Below are 16963 nucleotides of genomic sequence, written 5' to 3'. Positions count from 1 at the left end.
CTTTTGTCACTTGTGGTTCTGCTCAGAGATAGCACGGTGTTATAATAGACAAGCTTAGAAGAGAGTGAAAGTATATGATTATTAGAATAAAATAAGTATGAAATGAGTAGGGGGAAAATGGATAAGGGGTTGGAAAACTGTTGGAAGTCAACAAAAGGGGGGGAAAGGGAGGGGGTTAGAACTTGAATATTTAAAGGAAATGGATTGTAATGAATATAATATTGATTGATTTCTAATCCAATAAAAAAATTTCAAAAAACAAACAAACGTTCTTTCATTTGAGGTCTTTGTGGTCATCTTTTTTTGTCCTTCATATATATGGATTAATCTCTGCTTGGTCATTGCTTTTGTGATCCTTATATATGTGAATGAAATAGACACTTTTTTTTCATTTATACCCCACCTTTCTTTCCAATGGAGACCCAAAGCACTTACATCATTCTCCTCTCCTTAATTTTATCCCCACAATAACCCGGTGAGGTAGGTTAGGCCAAGAGTGTGTGACTGGCCCAAAGTTCATCCAGCGAGCTTCCATGACAGACAGAAAAGTTGATTCTGGTTCTCTTAGATACTAGTCCAACACTCTAACCACTAGACAATATTGGATCATAACTGGAGATTATTTTTGATGTATTTCTCAAAAATATTTATCTAAGGTAGGTTTACATTTGCTCGCCGCACTGTTATTTATTCCTCTCTCCCCATTTCGTTTCATTCTAAGAGCAGCGCCTGTCCAAACTGCTAATTCTTATTATGATGTGGCAAGATATTAGGATGTTATCAGAAATACACAAATCAGACAACAGCACCCATTCACAAATGTAATAACTGTGTGAACAGAATCATTTTTATGGGTGAAGTTGGAAACTGTCTGATCTGTCAGTTTATTCTGATGTTTTGTTGCGTGCTTTCATTTTTCTGGCCAGCAAAGGTGGCAAGAACAGTGCAGTGAGAAACAGATCGGTGACTGACTGTCCAACTAGAACAGCTGGATGATCGTCCTGCCAAACACAATAATCTCATCTGGCTTTTTTTTTTGCATATTGTTTCCACTTTCTGCCTGTCATTGTACTGTCTGGTTGGCTTTTGGTAGACTTTCTGATTTTGCACAAGCACGTTGTATTTGTGTGAGCTATTTCATTCTCTGGGGCTATGTTTGCAACCTCCCACACAGGAAGGTAGCAAGCTTATATATTATGTAAGGGAAGGCAGAATAACAACAACAACAACAACAACAACAACAACAACTGCTCTTATATACCACTCTTCTAGACAAATTAGTGTCCCACTCAGAGTCTCTCTACACAAGACGCCTCAACGCATTTGGGGAAGACGCAGAGTCTCTCTAAATGAGATGCCAGGACACATGTTCCTCAAGTATAGGGAAATGTAATGTTATCCGGGAAGTGTATTTTAAAAGACAGAGCTGGCAGAGATCGCTCCTCAGAGGGTATGTTAATTTCATCTTTGCCTCCCTGAAGACTCTGTCAATTTCTCCTCTCCAGTCTAAAACTGTATGGGATTGCAACCAGAAGGCAGTGAGGATGGAAATGGGCTGGATGTATTGGTAGTATATGTCCCCAGATAAACTAGCTAAAATGGCCAAAGGCGCTTCAAATAAATGTTGGAAATATAAAAACATGAAGGGACATTTTATCACCTTTGGTGGACCTGTCATAAAGCAGAAAAATGTTGGTTTCAAATCCATATGACAATACAGAAAATTTTGAAGACTAACATACAACTTAAATCAGAAGCCGTTTTGTTGGGACTAATGGATAAACAGTTGGAAAAGAATTAATGTACCTTATTTTTATATATGACAATGGCGGCAAGGCTTTTATATGCACAAAGATGGAAAAGTACAGTGCTGCCTTCAATAGATGAGTGGATTGTGAAAATGATGGAGTTAGCTGAGATAGCGAAACTTACAGCTTTGATCATCTACATTTATTATGAATTGGAAACCCTTTATGGACTTTCTGTGTGAAACAAAAAAAATGAACTGATTTGGATTTGACTTATAAAAAGATAAATTTGGGAAAATTTAAACAAAAGTGGAGATGTGTAGAAAAGGTTAAGTACTTATATTAGTAAGACTACAAGTATATTGTTTGTAATGTTGTATGTGTTGTAGAGAAAACTGAAAATGGTTCAATAGATATGTATTTTTTTTACTTTTCTTTTTTTCTTTCTTTTTCTTCTCATACTATTTTTTGTTTTTAATCTTTTCATTAAAATAATAAAAAAAAACTTTAAAAAAGGAAATGAGCTGGATCTGCCTTCCAGAGCCAGGCTTGGACCTGGAGAGGTGTAATTGGCTGAAGCTTCCCTTCTGGCATTTCACATCCCATTCACACAGCTCGGCCTTTGCCCTGCTGCTGGCTCTGTCTTTTTAAACGATCCTTCTTGGCTAACACTGCATCTCCCTACACAAGTTCTTCATGTGTCAGATTTGTGTAGAGAGACTTTCAGACTGGTGAACAAAGTCAGTGTTATTATTATCCCCAGGATACAGTTGGGGCACTGGGGCTGACAGGAGTGGCTTACCCAAGGCCACCTGCTGAGCTCATGGTAGTAGTGGGATTCGAACCACTATGCTACAGCAGTGCTCTAAAACAGAGAGGGAAAGACTCATTCTCAAGATATATTTTCTTCCCCCACCCTGCATTGGATAAGGAGGCAGCTAGGACTGAAGAGACTAGGAAGAATAAAGGTAGAGTTCCGACCTTCCCTTTTTCTTGGCAATAGGCAGTGTACCTGGATAAAGGCAAAGAGTTAAGGCTTCCAGTTCCTCATAATAGTAAAGAGCAAATAGAACTAGTGAATCAGGATCTGAATCCTCTCAGGCCATCTTATTGTATTGAAAAGTACAGCTGGCAGACCAGATATGATAGGCATGCCCATTCAGATGTAAATCAGGGAGAGGAATAATTTGCAACAAAATAGGGCTCACAAGCAAGGTAAGCTATCCTGTTCCTGTTCCCTCACAACCTTTTCTCACTGCGTTTCTCTGTTTCAAATATATTTTTTCTAAACTCCAATATAAGAAGTCAGTTGGGATAGAAGAAAAATGCTGAGGGAAATGAAGTGCAGCAAGATAAGGTCTAGTGCCCCTCACCCATTTCAAAAAAAGAGTAAAAAATTAGAGTGTCTTCCATTGAGAACCTTGGGATGTGTAGGAAAAGCCCACTTGTGTACTAATTCATATCTCCCTGTGCCCATTTTAATTGCTTATGGAACAGGAACACTTCCTCCTGTTTGAAATTTGCCACTGAGGACCCACTGGGTGAAGGGTAACTTCCCTGAAAATGTTATCCCATGTGGAAGGATTTATACTCAGAAATGTGTTTTTAATTGAAAATGATGGAAATGATCATTAGGTTGATTTCCTAACACGATTACTTGGAATTTCAATGTAATAAATGAATTGAAATAATTTTTTCCATAACCCTTACGTTACCATATTAAAGGAATGGCATCATAGAATGATCTATATAATTTCATACATTAGAAGTCATCATTGTCAGTATTTTTTATCATAAGATACCCACTAATCAACTCAAGTTTTATATTTCCTGATGAAGCTTTACATTTATGGACTGGGAGCAGTAGGATAAAACAACAAAAATGTGTATTAAAACACATTAAAACGATGGGAGGAAACGTGGCTTTTTGCATGTAGAAGGCCCCCAGTTCAGTCCCTGACATCTCCACAGATCGTAGGTGATGAGAAAGACCTCTGCCTGAGACCCTGAAGAGCCAGAGTAGACAATACTAATCTGGATAGACCAATGGTCTGACTCAGTATAAATCAGCTTATAAATGTATACTTCACCCTTCCAATAGCTCAAAGTAGATTACAAAAAACTAAAAAAATTCCAATGCAATAATCCAATAAAAACCTCCTAATCACGAAAAGGGTTTGCACTGCTCCGGAATGAGTTCAGTTGATTTCACTCAGCTAACTTCCTTGTTGCATTGTTCATATATAAGGGCTTGGATTGAGTGATACACAAGAGGAAACATAAATGGATTTAGCACAGTTCAGTTTGTGCAAGATCTTGTACAACACCTAATGCTTTCCTCCCTGTGTATTATAGTGCCCAGAAATTGGTTGCAGAACTTCTTGTACAAGGAGAAATGTGTAACGATTGTGGCCAAAATGAATAATTAAAGGGAGGGTGTCTTGATTGCTTTAATTAATGTGATGCATCTATGGATCTGTGCATTCCATTGGCTAAATGAAAGCATATTCCGGTGAAATCCAAGGGGCTGAATCCAGATTAAATCTTCTGCTAATAGAAGGCACTTCTGTCACTGGAACAGAACTCTCCTGCCTCTCCCTAACATGGCAGCCCACGGATCTTACCAAAATGCTGCTTCTGTAGACCAGGGACCCTTAGGAATGGCACAAAGGACAAATCAGGGATCTGCAGCTGGAAGGGAGATTTGTTGGACATTACACCTCCTGTTCAGTTTGTGGAAAATTCGGCTTGATCCACTCCACGGGGTTTAGAAGTACTTATGTCCGGCTGGATCATTTCCTCCTGAAGTTCTACAACCCAATTGTCTCCTGATATTACGATTAATGCTTTATTTTACTTAATTAAATGTTGTGGACATTTCAAAACATCTAACCAAAAAAACCCCAATGAATTATTAAGAATATAATCCCTACTATTTTTAAGCCATTTATTTAAATGAGGGGGAAATTTTTTCTTCCAGTTTTCTGTTTTCTTTTCTTTAAAATGCTCTTCAAACATGTCAAGACACAGTGTTCGCTGACAGATTCATTTCTGTTGTATTTGAAGTCAAAGACAAGGTTTATTTGCATAAGAGACATGAATAAAAAAACATAGATTAACTGAACATTTATGTTCCAGAAAGGGGGAGGGGGGTTGCATGTGAAATGAAATAGGGGGTTCTGTTTGTTCCTTTGCCTTAAATTACCTGTTCTTAGGATGAAGTCGTGTAAAGGACGGGTTCTATGAGAAGAAGATGATGCTGAACTCGCCCTGCATAGCAACAACCAACACAGTCTTGAAACAAGCCCCTTTGGCACATGCTGAACTTTGTTCTCAGCTTGGAGCCAGCCAAAATTACCCTGATCACAAGCTGAAAACAAAGGATGTTTGGGATGAAAAGAACACTGCTCCTCTGGAGGAGGCTGGGCTGGATGATCTTTGAATAACATAAACTCAAAACGACTGCTGGAATCCAAAGAACTGCCTTTTCTTATGCTACAAGAAAGATCTGGCCACAGTTATTGATATTGCACAGTATGTGAAACTGCCTATGAAGACTGTTCAGAAACTTCAGTCAGTCCAGAATGCAGCAGCGATTGGCTACTGGAGTAAATTACAGAGAATATTACGTTTGGCCTTTTCCAGAACAAATACATAGGCTGCCAATTCATTTCCAGGTACAATTCAAAGTGCTAGTTCTTACTTTTAAAGCCTTAAGCAGTCTGAGACCGAGGTATCTGAAGAACCACTGACTCCTATATGAGCCTGTCCTTCAGTTAAGAATTTCTATGAAGCCTTGCTTGGCATGCTTCTACTTTTAGAGGTAGGGTGTATATCAAGAACAGCAGAGCCTTTGGCAGTGAGACCTTAATCTTCAAATTCCCACCCCACAGCAGCTTGTCTGTCTCCAAGTTTACTAAAGGTTGGGGACCAAGTAAAAATTGCATAGTTTTCCTAAATGTTTTTCGGATTGTTTTTTTAAAGAGTTTCTGTTCTGTTTTTAGGATGCACAAGTTTGTTAATATTTTATCCTGAACTTTTATACTTTATTCATATGTGTTTTGTTGATTTGTTGTGAGCTAGCTACCTTGAACATACTCGTAAAATAGCACAAGGGTCATGGTGGTTTCAGATCAAATAAAGCTCTCACTGAACTTTGCCAAGGCTTTGGCAACACATAACGTGACAATGTGGATTCCAGAGAGGTAGCCATGTTTGTCTGCTGCAGCAAAATTCAACAGTAGCATAAACTGTTTCAAGCTCTGACTGAAGAAAGGTTATGCCAGGATAAATCTTGTTAGACTTTCAGATGCTATAAGACTCCTGCTTAACTCCATCTGCATCCTTGTTTTGAACTCTTTTGTTGGTCTACATGCTTCTAAAATACAATTGAGAAATAAGGATGAATTCAGGCAATATCTGTATAGTCCCAGCTATTTCAGATCCCATGTTGCACCGTCTCAGTTTTCTTGGCCAATATATGTAACAACCTACTCATACAGCGATTTAAAAGAGTTAATATTCTCTTCTCTTGACTGATCTTATGATTTTCAGCATACTTATGGAATGATAATGCCTTGAGAATTTATTGGGCAAGGCTGAAAAAGCAAACACATTATAGGCTTACTTATCCACTATAACATCTAGAGTGATGATGCCTTTTAAAAACAAAAGCCTGTCACCTCTCTCCCTTGTTTTTCCTGTCTCTTCGCTTTTCTTTCCTTTATGCTCAAGTGGTACAACCTGAAGTCAGTTTTCTGATGGCCACAGAGCAAATGAGGATCCACATTGGTCCTTGTTAAAATTTCCTTTCCCAGATATTTTGAAGGGGCAACACTTAAAACTGGGATCCTTGCTTATTTTCAATTGCCCTGAGCGAATGTTTTTTCTGCACAGCTCTTGATTCACATTTTATACTTATCATCCAAGCACTTGTATATATTGAAAAAGTCTTTCAATTACTGTACCTCTGCAAAAGCATCCCGATTTGCCTGTAGGCCAACCTTGACTACTTCAAAAGGGTTCACCACAACAGCTTCTGTTAGCCCAGATCCCAAGCCAGCAACTGCAAATGCCTAAAAGAGTTAAATCAATCAGTTCTCATGTGCATTGTGGTAAAGCATCCCCGCACATCGCATTCTGAAGTTAAGCATTAAGCTGACTGATATGATGAAAGGAGAGCGAAAGCAAGACCTACCCTTGTGCAGTAGGATACCATTACTAAACAGCTTTCGTCCTTGATTAGATGTTGACAGTTCATGCAGAAGAAATTACAAAAGCCACAAACCACATTCCAAATTTTCAAAATAAAATGTCAAAATCCTATCAACAACACATTCTCTCTAGCTTGCAAAGAAAGCTTTGTAACTTATTTCAGAAATGTATATGGGAGGGTTAGAGAAGCAGCCTTTCCACCTTCTCTTTAGGGAGGGTATCTGCTCCATGAAGAATAATTTACACATTATTATGTGCCTAATATAACCACAAAGACTTCTCTTAAAAATAATTACAAGCAGTGCTTAAAACAAAGAGTTAATTAGGTAGTAAATCTAAAAGAAAGGACAAGGTTAAATTATAATGTCCCTAAGTGAATGAACAACCTGGTTTGAAGAAAATTTCTCCAGGGCAAATATCACCCCTGAAAGGCTTAAGTGGAATATTAGTAGCAAGAGTAATAATTACTTATATATACACCACATCACAAACCAGTTGGTGCTTTGGTAGTTAATATAATACAATAAAGTACAACTGGTGCTTAAGGCATACAGTAAAATATAGCAAAAATCACATAAATGCAACTCCATTTTTAAATTAGTTTTTCATAACACTGAACATGCTGATCATAATTTATTACAAAACATGAATGCACTTAAAGTGATGCTGTATTTTGCAGTATTTTCTAATATACAATACATTTTATTCAACATATAATAACAGTGTGACTACATACATAAAGAATGTGTATACTGCATAAAATACCGTGTTGTGCAGTGGTTAGAGAGCTGGAGACCCAGGTTCAAATGCCATGGAAGCTTGTTGGATAACCTTGGGCCAATGAAACACACTCTCAAACTAACCTACCATGCAGAGTTATTGTGAGAATAAAATGTAGAAGGGAGAATATTGAAAGCTACTTTGGGTCCCCATTAGGGAGAAGAGACGGGTATAAATGCAGTAAATAAATAGATACAGAACAAGCAGGATGCAATATTGTGCATGGCACATAGTGGGACTTCTGTGGCCCCTTTCTTGTCTGAGTCTCTTCCTTGTTCCACTTAAACAACTGAAGACTCAGGATGGAGTACCTTTCAGGAGCAGCTTCTGATGCTACATAAGAAGTAGCAAGTGGAGAAAAGCTGGGGGAAACATACCATCACAGTCACATGACAGGAAGAGGGACAGCCACAGTTTTGACCTCACATGTGTCAAGGCTAGGGCCCATAGGCCACAGACTAAGAGAATCAGGGACAGGAAGAACAAGCTAAACTCCAAGATGTGTACCACAGTGAGGAAAAAGTCAAAAGTCAGAGCCTGGGAGGGATTATCTCCCTTGTTGAGTGATCTTGCCTCACTATTTTTCTATTCCTTTCATAGGGGTTCCAGCTCCTCAGCAGAGATGAGGATTACTGCCTCTCGTTTCCAACTGCCACTTGGAGCAGAAGTGGGAGAAAAATGTTAAAAATGGTCATCAGCTATTGGTGTGATGTCACTTTTGGGGAAAACCCAGAAGTGACATCAGTCCTTTCTAGGAATCAACAGAAATGGTATGATTTTACCATAGAGCATCTGGTAATTCCTAGAGAGGTGTGATGTCATTTCCCAGTTCCTCAGAAATGATATTATGCCATCACTGACAACTACACACAGCCATACATGCACCCCACCTCAGTCTCTTCCTAGTTGCTAGGCCATCCCTGACAATCCTATCCTTACAGCAGGCATGCACAGATAGGAAGAAGATATGGCACCCTTGCTCTGTATGTGTATGCACTAGCAAATGTTCCTTCCAAAAAGCAGCAAAAAATTGGCAGTTTTATGGGTGTTGTGGTCTATGACCCACAGGGTGAAAATCACAGATATAACATATATAGTTCTACACATTTATTTAATGTTTAATACTGGCACAATCCAAACCCACTGTGGATGCAGGGGCCACCCATGGAGGATTCACATAGATTGCATACAGTCCTGAGTTCCCATCCTCCACTCAATACACAGAGAACATTATGGGGTATGGAATGTCCCTGTATGCCTTCCATACCACTAACTTTATTTACCTCCCTAAACAATGTAAATTATGCATGCGGTGATGTACGGGGAAGAAGTAGACTAACAGTGCCATCCTAAGCAAGTATATTCAGAATCCTACTCAGGTCTATTCAATTGAAACCCCTTCTCCATATCAAGTGATCCAAATCAGGCTCCAGCAGCAATTCAGAACTGAGTTCTCATGGGCAACTCATAGCTGCTGTCCTGCTGCAAGTCTCTGTGGCGCTCCCATGTTGCAGTTTGACTTTCAGTGACAGAGACTCCGTTTTCCACAAACAGGGTCCCAGGTTCAATCACAGCCATTAAAATGATCAAGTAGCAGGTGACACGAAAGGCTTCCGCTGGAGACCGTGGAGAGCTGCTGCCGTGTCAGTGTAGAGAATACTGGCCTTGATAGCCAAAGCCAGCGGGAGCTTCACGTGCTCAGGACTGAATGGATGGGGGTGACAGAAAATATACATAGAAAGGCTACTTAATCACTATTCTACACTTATCAACAGGGCTGCCAACAACCTGGAAGATAATGCCATGACTCCTTAACAGAACCTTAATGTGTGGAAATGAGTAGCTGAAGCTTTTCATGCTTCAGCAGTATATAACATCACCTGCTTAACAACGCCCCATTAACTCTGTTAAAGGCGTGGGCAGGACAGCTTTTTTCTCCATGCGGTTGGCAGCCCATTGGTAGAGTCTTACTGGGTTGATTTAATTTTCCTGCTTATGTGAAGTACTGCCTGTGTGATTTAGGCTTATTTTAACAGTGAACCCCAAACCCCTATTATTAGGCAAAATGCCAGATTTGGTTACCTTCCCATTTGTTTACAGTATGTGGGCATGCTTCTCTAATCAGTTAAACGTACAGAGAGATGCCACATATCAGGCAGGGGTTGTATCTTTTGCTTGGAATCTTCAGTTCAAAGAATCTCAGGTCACATGACTGTAAAAAGACCTCTGACTAGAGATGGGCACAATCCAAAAAAAATTAACGATCCAGCTGATCGTGGATCGGTGCTAGCGACGATCCCGAATTAACAATCCACACCGATCATCTCCCATTCCCAAACCGTGGATCGTGGATCGTGGATTGTGGATGCCACAGAGGGGCACGCTGGTATTCCCAGCTATGTGGGAAGGTGGGTTGTGGCGGCGGCCGACTCTCTCAGTCTCTCTCTCTCTCCCCAAAGGCTAGCAAGTAGCAAGCAAGAGCTCTGTCCCACTCCACTGCTCGCAGAAAGTGAAACCCAGCCTGGGAGCCCATGGCATGGGTCCCATTCAGCAACACAGGAGGTCTGTGTTTGGCCGTCAGAGCTGCCTATCAGGGTTTGCAAGGATGAGATTGGAGTGCCCATGGCTACAGAACACCCCCTTCCCCCTCCCTCCCCTGGGTGTCTTCTCCCAACTTGTGACTGCTTTGCTGCTCTGTGGTTGGAAGGAAGCCCTGCTGATCAAGGAAAGCTGGGCTTCCATTTGGGTTTCCAGGGTGACAGAAGGAGGGCAAACAGAGCTCAGGCATTCCCCTGGCTCTTTTGCCAGGGGAATAGATTGCTGGCGCCTGAGTGTCTGGATTCCCGATCGGAGCCCGATCACCCCGATCCAGGCCCCTCCTGATCGCTGGATCGTTGGCCGTGGATGATCACGATCCACCGGTTCATGATTGTGCGATCGCCATTATCATGGTTTTTTTCCGATCGTAATGCAGATCGTGCCCATCTCTACCTCTGACCTAACAGTCAGAGTAAACAATACTGTATTAGATGGACCAATGGGGTCATTCAGTATGATAACTTTATATATTAGCTTCAAATGTTCACAATTCTAGTGATAAGAGTGCTGCCAGAAAATGTATGAATGAGGTCTAAGCATCATTTGGAAATGCCTTTTGATCTATCTGTACAGGCTGGCCTTTGAAGTTCACAGATGGGTTTGGTTTTCTTACATGTACTCCATTATATTTTACTGGAGTTTATCCACTCAAAACTTTTGGAATGTGACAGGCCATATCTAAATATACAAATAAACTAACAAATATTTATTGTTAGCAAAAATAAAATCTTAGACAGATGAAAGGAAGCAGGAAAACATTACACCAAAGGTAGTTTGTGGGTGGCCAGGAGTGATGCTTACAAAAGAAGGAAGAGTGTCAAAGGACAAGCTAGTGCTATTTAAGGCTCTAAAATACCAGCTGTCTGTGTTATCACTTACCAGGAACTAGATCCAAAGATCCACATTTAGCAGAACATCATAAATATGAGGACTTGTACATAAGAGCCATTGAACAATGGCCATACTACTTTGACAGTGCCAGTCCCCAGTGGAGAGCTAGCTCCTGGTATCCCCTGATCCCACTTCCCAGGCAGCTGGCCCCACCCATCGCCCCACCCATGCCTGGACCTTCCAGGAGTGGACGCTTCCTTGCCCCTTGGCTGGGTAAGAGGGATGGGGCCACAGGGAGCAGCGGGGTGCGGCTGGGCTCCAGACTTGGCTGGCAGCAGGTGGTGGTGGGGGTTTGAAGCTAAGACTGGGGCCACCTCTCTGGACACCAAATTTAAGTTTACCCAATTTATTTGGTAAAATTTGGTAAAATTCGGGGAGTGAGGCAGCGCTGTTCCTTGCTGTTCCTTTGTTAAGGAATAGCAAAAAAAACCCCTGCTTCTCACCTTTTTTTACAAAATGGGAGGGGAGAGAAGGAAGGGGCAGTGAGTCGGGAAGGGAGGGGGAAGTGTGAGTAGCCAATCCTTGTAGTAGTTCTCCTTCTCTGGTCATTGATAATCTCAAGAAGGAGAGTGCCTTTTTAAAACTGCTGCAAGGAGTTAAATTAGGAGGCTTGCCTCAGTCAACCTCCATTTTGTTCTGGCCTGGAGATTGAGACACTGACTGCTTGCTGGTGCTGGCTGTTGGCTTTCTCTCCTGGCCTACATTGGAATGTGACTGGATCCTGCCCCCCAGTTAGTGGGGTGGTTTCCTTGCTGCTGTCTTGTTTAAGAGTCATAGACATACTGGATTTTGTTCTCTCTTTATGGGGGAGGGGGTACCCTGTTGTCTGGGAGGGAAAGGGATGCAGGGGAGGGAAAAGGGTTTTTTTAGTTTTCATTTTAAAAACTACTTTTTTGCTGTGTGGGAGGGCTTTGGTTGGGTTTTTGTGTAGAGGGGGTTTTGATTTCTGGCCTTTGAAGTTGTTTAGTATGGTTACTGTTCATTTTGCTGCTTGTTCTTCTGGGGGAGCTGTTTTCTCCTGTTGCTGGGCTTTCTTTACAGAAGTTTGGTGGGTTTTGCTGGGTTCTGTTTTCTGTTGGCATAGAAGTTTGGTTTGGTCAGGTGTTCAATTGTTGTTGGTTATTCTTCTGAGGGGGGTATTTGTTGGGGTTCAGTTTGGTATCTTAACCTAGTGGTGTTTGGGTGTACTTTTTGGGTATCCTGAGAGAGTTGTGAAGTGTGAACTTTTTAAAAGTGTTTTTAAGATAAGCTAATTGTAGGTTTTCCCCATAGGGAATAATGGAGATTGGAGGTGGCCATAAAATGGGGAGGGTGTCATAAAATGCCCCTCAGGTCCAATCTTCATGAAACATTGGGGGTAGTTAGACGACAGTTAGTAGTAGGTCCCCTGGATTTTTGGTGAAATTTAGTCCAAACATTACCACCCCCCTGCACCGGCCACTGGCAACTTCCAAATTGAGTTTCCCATAGAAAACAATGGCCAACTTTCACCAAATGTGCTCTGTATTACTGACCCAAACTGGAGAATAAATTTCGTATTCAGGGAATACTGGATTTCCCCCCCCCCTAGTTCGGTGTTACCGAACTGAATCAACCACATTTTTCCCTACTGTATAACTGTATTGCTTAATCAGTTTTTACCCCCAAAGCCCCTCTATAAATTGTGCCTTGCATACATGTCTGGCCTTTCCTGCATTTGACTGGTTGTTTTGATTGGCTGTGCTATCCTTCCTTCCCTGTTTGAATTATGGACAATAGCTAAAAAATTTAGCATACCTATGATCATAGCCAGTCACAGGACTAAGGGAATGTTGCTGTGGAAGGTTATTGCTGAAGTTCTTCAAAGCAATTTTGTTTTGTTGTCCTGTTCTGTACATCAACAAAGAGTGTTGCTGTGTTTATACTCATGCCAATATCAAATTCGTTATTATTATGCACAAATTTTCTTAACAGAAAGTTTATGTGTGTGGGTGAATGATGGTTAATACTTAAGCAAATTATGCTTCAGAATCACCTAACCACCAACAAATTGTCATTAAGGCCAAGAAACGCTATTGTAGCTGCATTCTGATTTGTGAATAGTTAAGAGTTAACTTTTGTTTTTTTGTTTTTTTAATATCTAACATAAAAAACTACAGAAGACTACAAAAGTATAAAGGGGATGGGAGAGGAAAAAAAGGGGGAAGGGAGAACTGGGGAAAGGGAAAATCAACATACAAACAACAAACACTACACTAGATGTCTTGTATTCCCTTCATACTGCAATTTTTCTTAAAAATTAACTTTCTAATATGCTGTCAGATTGGTAGGTTTTATACAATACAGATTATATTCAGGATCAGAACTTCTCCCCCCCCCCCTTGCGTCTCGGTCTTAATTCTCTCTGCGCAGCTGGAGCAGCTGCGCCCGCTCTTTCCTCCCCCCCACTTTCCCCTTCAGACTTCGAACTTTCTTCCTGCTGAAACTCCTGATGGTTGAACAAAAAGTCTGTCAGCTGCGCGTCCGATGTAATCTTGTAAATTTGATCTTTATATCTGAACCAGACGCCTTCTGGAAACAGCCACTTATATTTTATATCACATTTCCTCAAGAAAGCCGCAAGTCCTTTATATTTGAGTCTTCTTTTACGAGCCAAAAACGGAACATCCTTCAATATTTTAACCTTATTGTCCAAATAATCCAAGTCCACATTATACGAATTGTCTAAGATGGTGTCCCGAATCTTCTTAGATGAAAAGTCAATAATAATCTTGCGAGGCAGCTGCCGCTTCATTGCATACTTTGAAGATGTCCGCCGGACTTCCAAAATATCGTTTTTTATCTCTTCTTTAGTTGCCTTTGCGAATGGCGCCAAAAGTCCAGACACCAAATCTTTTAAATTTTCACTTTGCTCTTCTTTTACATTTTGAAGACACAATACCGTTTGGGCATGGTCCACTTGTAATCCTATTATTTGATTCTCCAAAAGCTTCACTTCCTTACTTGTTGCTTTCATGAGTACTGCGTTCTCGTGCGCAGACTGCTCTGCTCTGGTCGCTGTTTCTTTAATGGCTTTCACCTCGCTCTCCACTGAATCAACCTTTTGCCCCATTTCATTCAATTTCGCTACAAAGGGCTGCACAGCATCGAAAACTGCTCATCTCACCAGCTCTTCCAACGTTTCCCCCTTCCCCTGTAATGTCGCCATCACCGATTTACTCATTGCTGGGCTCTGCTTTCTGGTCGCCATCTTAGGGGGGGCGCCAACTAAGTTCCGAAACTCAGTGCAGGGGAAGAAGTCTGCGCCTTTTTAGCTTCAATTCCCACCGATCCTTCACATACACTTAAAAATCAGAAGGGATTCGCTTACTTACAGGTCTTCACCTTAAATCTGCTTATTGCCGTTCTCCATGGCCCGGCAGCACACGCGGTGCTGCGCAAGTCTGCCGGCCTCCGTTGGAGCAAGTGGGCAATTTACCCCCTGCATTACTTCCAGAGGGTTCTTCCCGCGGTGCCCCGGATCCAGGCTCCCTCCCTGGGAGTCCTGGAGGTTAACCCTCGCGGGTCAACCGCCCAGTCAGCCTGCTCAGACAGTTCCCCCCGGACCTGCGGAGAGGAACGTCCGACATGGCCGGGAAAACGAAACCGAATCCGTTAAGAGTTAACATTTGAAAGGACCCAGTGTTTTTTTTTTGGTTTGTTAAATAGATGTCTGTACTCATAGATACAGTTGCACTTATTTACAATCTCTCTTCCATCAGGACTTGGAAGAGCCCCCTAAAAGAAGGCAGTACTCAATATGGATGAGTACCACCACAAAATAAAAGCACTGAATAGAACAATTACTATGCTGGGTGTCCCTTTGGTTGGTTTCTGTGATTTCTGTGGCGGGCATGCTGGGCAGGATAGGGTTGCTGTTCCCCCAGTGGGTGTGGGGGATCTCCCACTCCTGTCCTCCACTTCCTGCTGCCACTCACCTGGCTGCAAGGAGGAGAGGAGGGGGAACAAGCCTCCTGGGTGTGCTCCCGGGAGTGACATCATTGTGCTGCCCCAAGAGTGCTCCCTCACTTTGCAGCAGGCTCCTGTGCAATGATGTCGCTTTATCATGCGTGCCTGGGAGTACATGCGCACAAAAAAACAGAACGGTGACTGCCAGGTCTGCCCCTCCCACCAGGAAGGCAAGGGGGCCTGGCAACCCTAGGGCAGGATGAGGGGCATGAGTGATGAAGCACATGAAGCTCCTCACCTCGGGCCGATAAAAAGGCAATGGTTTCCCTTTCTCTCCAAGAGATGCACATACTTTCACAGGCTTGCCTTTCTCTTTCTCTTTAGATTGCATGTTGAAAAGGAACCTAGCTTAAAATGTTCAGAGAGCTTGAAAACGGCACTCAGGCACAATGTTTGGTTGTGCTCTTACAAGAAATGTTTATGTGGCAATGAGGAAAAGATTGGCTGCTTTTTTCTGACGAGCTAGGTCATTTAGCACATGCATGGTATATTGTTCTTTTGATAAATCATTCGCATGCAATTCTTTTAAAAAAATGTGTGCACCATTCACCATGCACCAAATCAAAATGGCAAGGTGGGTGGAACAATGAGATATGGAGCAGGCATTAGAGATGGGCAAAAAAACAGAATCGAGACAGGAAAAAAAATCAAGGAAAAACAGTTTTTAGAAAGAGCTGGGGTGGGGGACGGAGAAAAGCTGGGGCAGCAAGGGAAGTGCAAAAAACCTGTGGGTCAAAATATTTTTTAAAAGGTGACAAAGGGAAATGACACCAGAGCATTAAGGCTCTCTGGAAGATGCCCTGATTGCCATCCAACTAGGGAAGCCATCTGTGGAACGCTAGATGTAAAGATTCAAGATGGGAACAGTATGTGGAGCATCCTTTAGCACGAATGGTTCCAAAAGCAGAAGATAAGTCGGTTGACTATCCCCAGAGGACCCCTCGTTGATCCTTTACTCAGAAGGAAAAATGAACATGCTGTTTTCAGCGAGCTCTGCCTTCTCCCTGATTCATTATGTGGGTGGTGGAGGCAGGAAGTGGGTCTTTTCACCACCTCTATATTCAAAACATTCCTGAATGAAGCTCAATGAGATAATTGATTAAAATTCCTCATCCTACTGCACATCTGCAAAATGAAGTGGGGCAACTCTCTGTATAAAACATATGCTGAAACTTTAAGAATGTAAATGTTATTTCCTGTTGTTTGGAAGAGATGGCAGTTCACTAAAAAAAGAGAGAGGAAGGGAAAGAGAAGGGACCTTAATGGATCCCCCCCAAATACAACCTATATGGTATATGAGCTAACTATAGTAATAACCTTTTCAGAGTCTCATTTCATGAGAAGTTTCATTCACTTTAGCTGATTATATACAATCAAAGAGATGCTATTTTGCTTTATATGACAAACAACAATCTACTTTCTATGCTAAAACTTCCACCGTGAACTCCAAACTCCAAAAGTATCTCCAATCTCTAAACTTGTTTGACTGAGAAATCTGTAATTCAGATGGACAGGACCTACTGTTAACTCACTCTTTCAGATTACTTGTTGGTAACATCATAAAAAGCATCTACCTGGACTGGCATTTCAGTAGCCAAATTTCTAAGCTTTATAAGCCTGGAATCTCAAGGCCAAGAACACATGACACACATTTCACTCCACATTTTACATGTACTATCACCTATAGCTGGTTTCCAGTGCATTCAACAGTGTTATATACTTTTAAGTCTAAGGGTATAACTCTA

General features: G+C 41.6%; 1 protein-coding gene across 3 annotated transcripts in view; it reads right to left on the bottom strand.

The window, feature by feature from the left end:
* SLC25A21 (solute carrier family 25 member 21) overlaps positions 1-16963 on the bottom strand; it is a 452302-nt gene that overhangs the window by 19058 nt on the left and 416281 nt on the right. For all 3 annotated transcript variants that reach the window (XM_054972241.1, XM_054972242.1, XM_054972243.1), the window contains one exon: positions 6716-6823. In XM_054972241.1, the coding sequence (XP_054828216.1) occupies positions 6716-6823 (108 nt within the window). The remainder of the gene's footprint in view (positions 1-6715; positions 6824-16963) is intronic.

The sequence above is a fragment of the Eublepharis macularius genome, chromosome 2, assembly GCF_028583425.1.
Source record: "Eublepharis macularius isolate TG4126 chromosome 2, MPM_Emac_v1.0, whole genome shotgun sequence".
Lineage (NCBI taxonomy): Eukaryota > Metazoa > Chordata > Lepidosauria > Squamata > Eublepharidae > Eublepharis > Eublepharis macularius.
The sequence above is the reverse complement of the archived record's forward strand: the minus strand, read 5'-3'. Positions and strand labels throughout refer to the sequence as shown.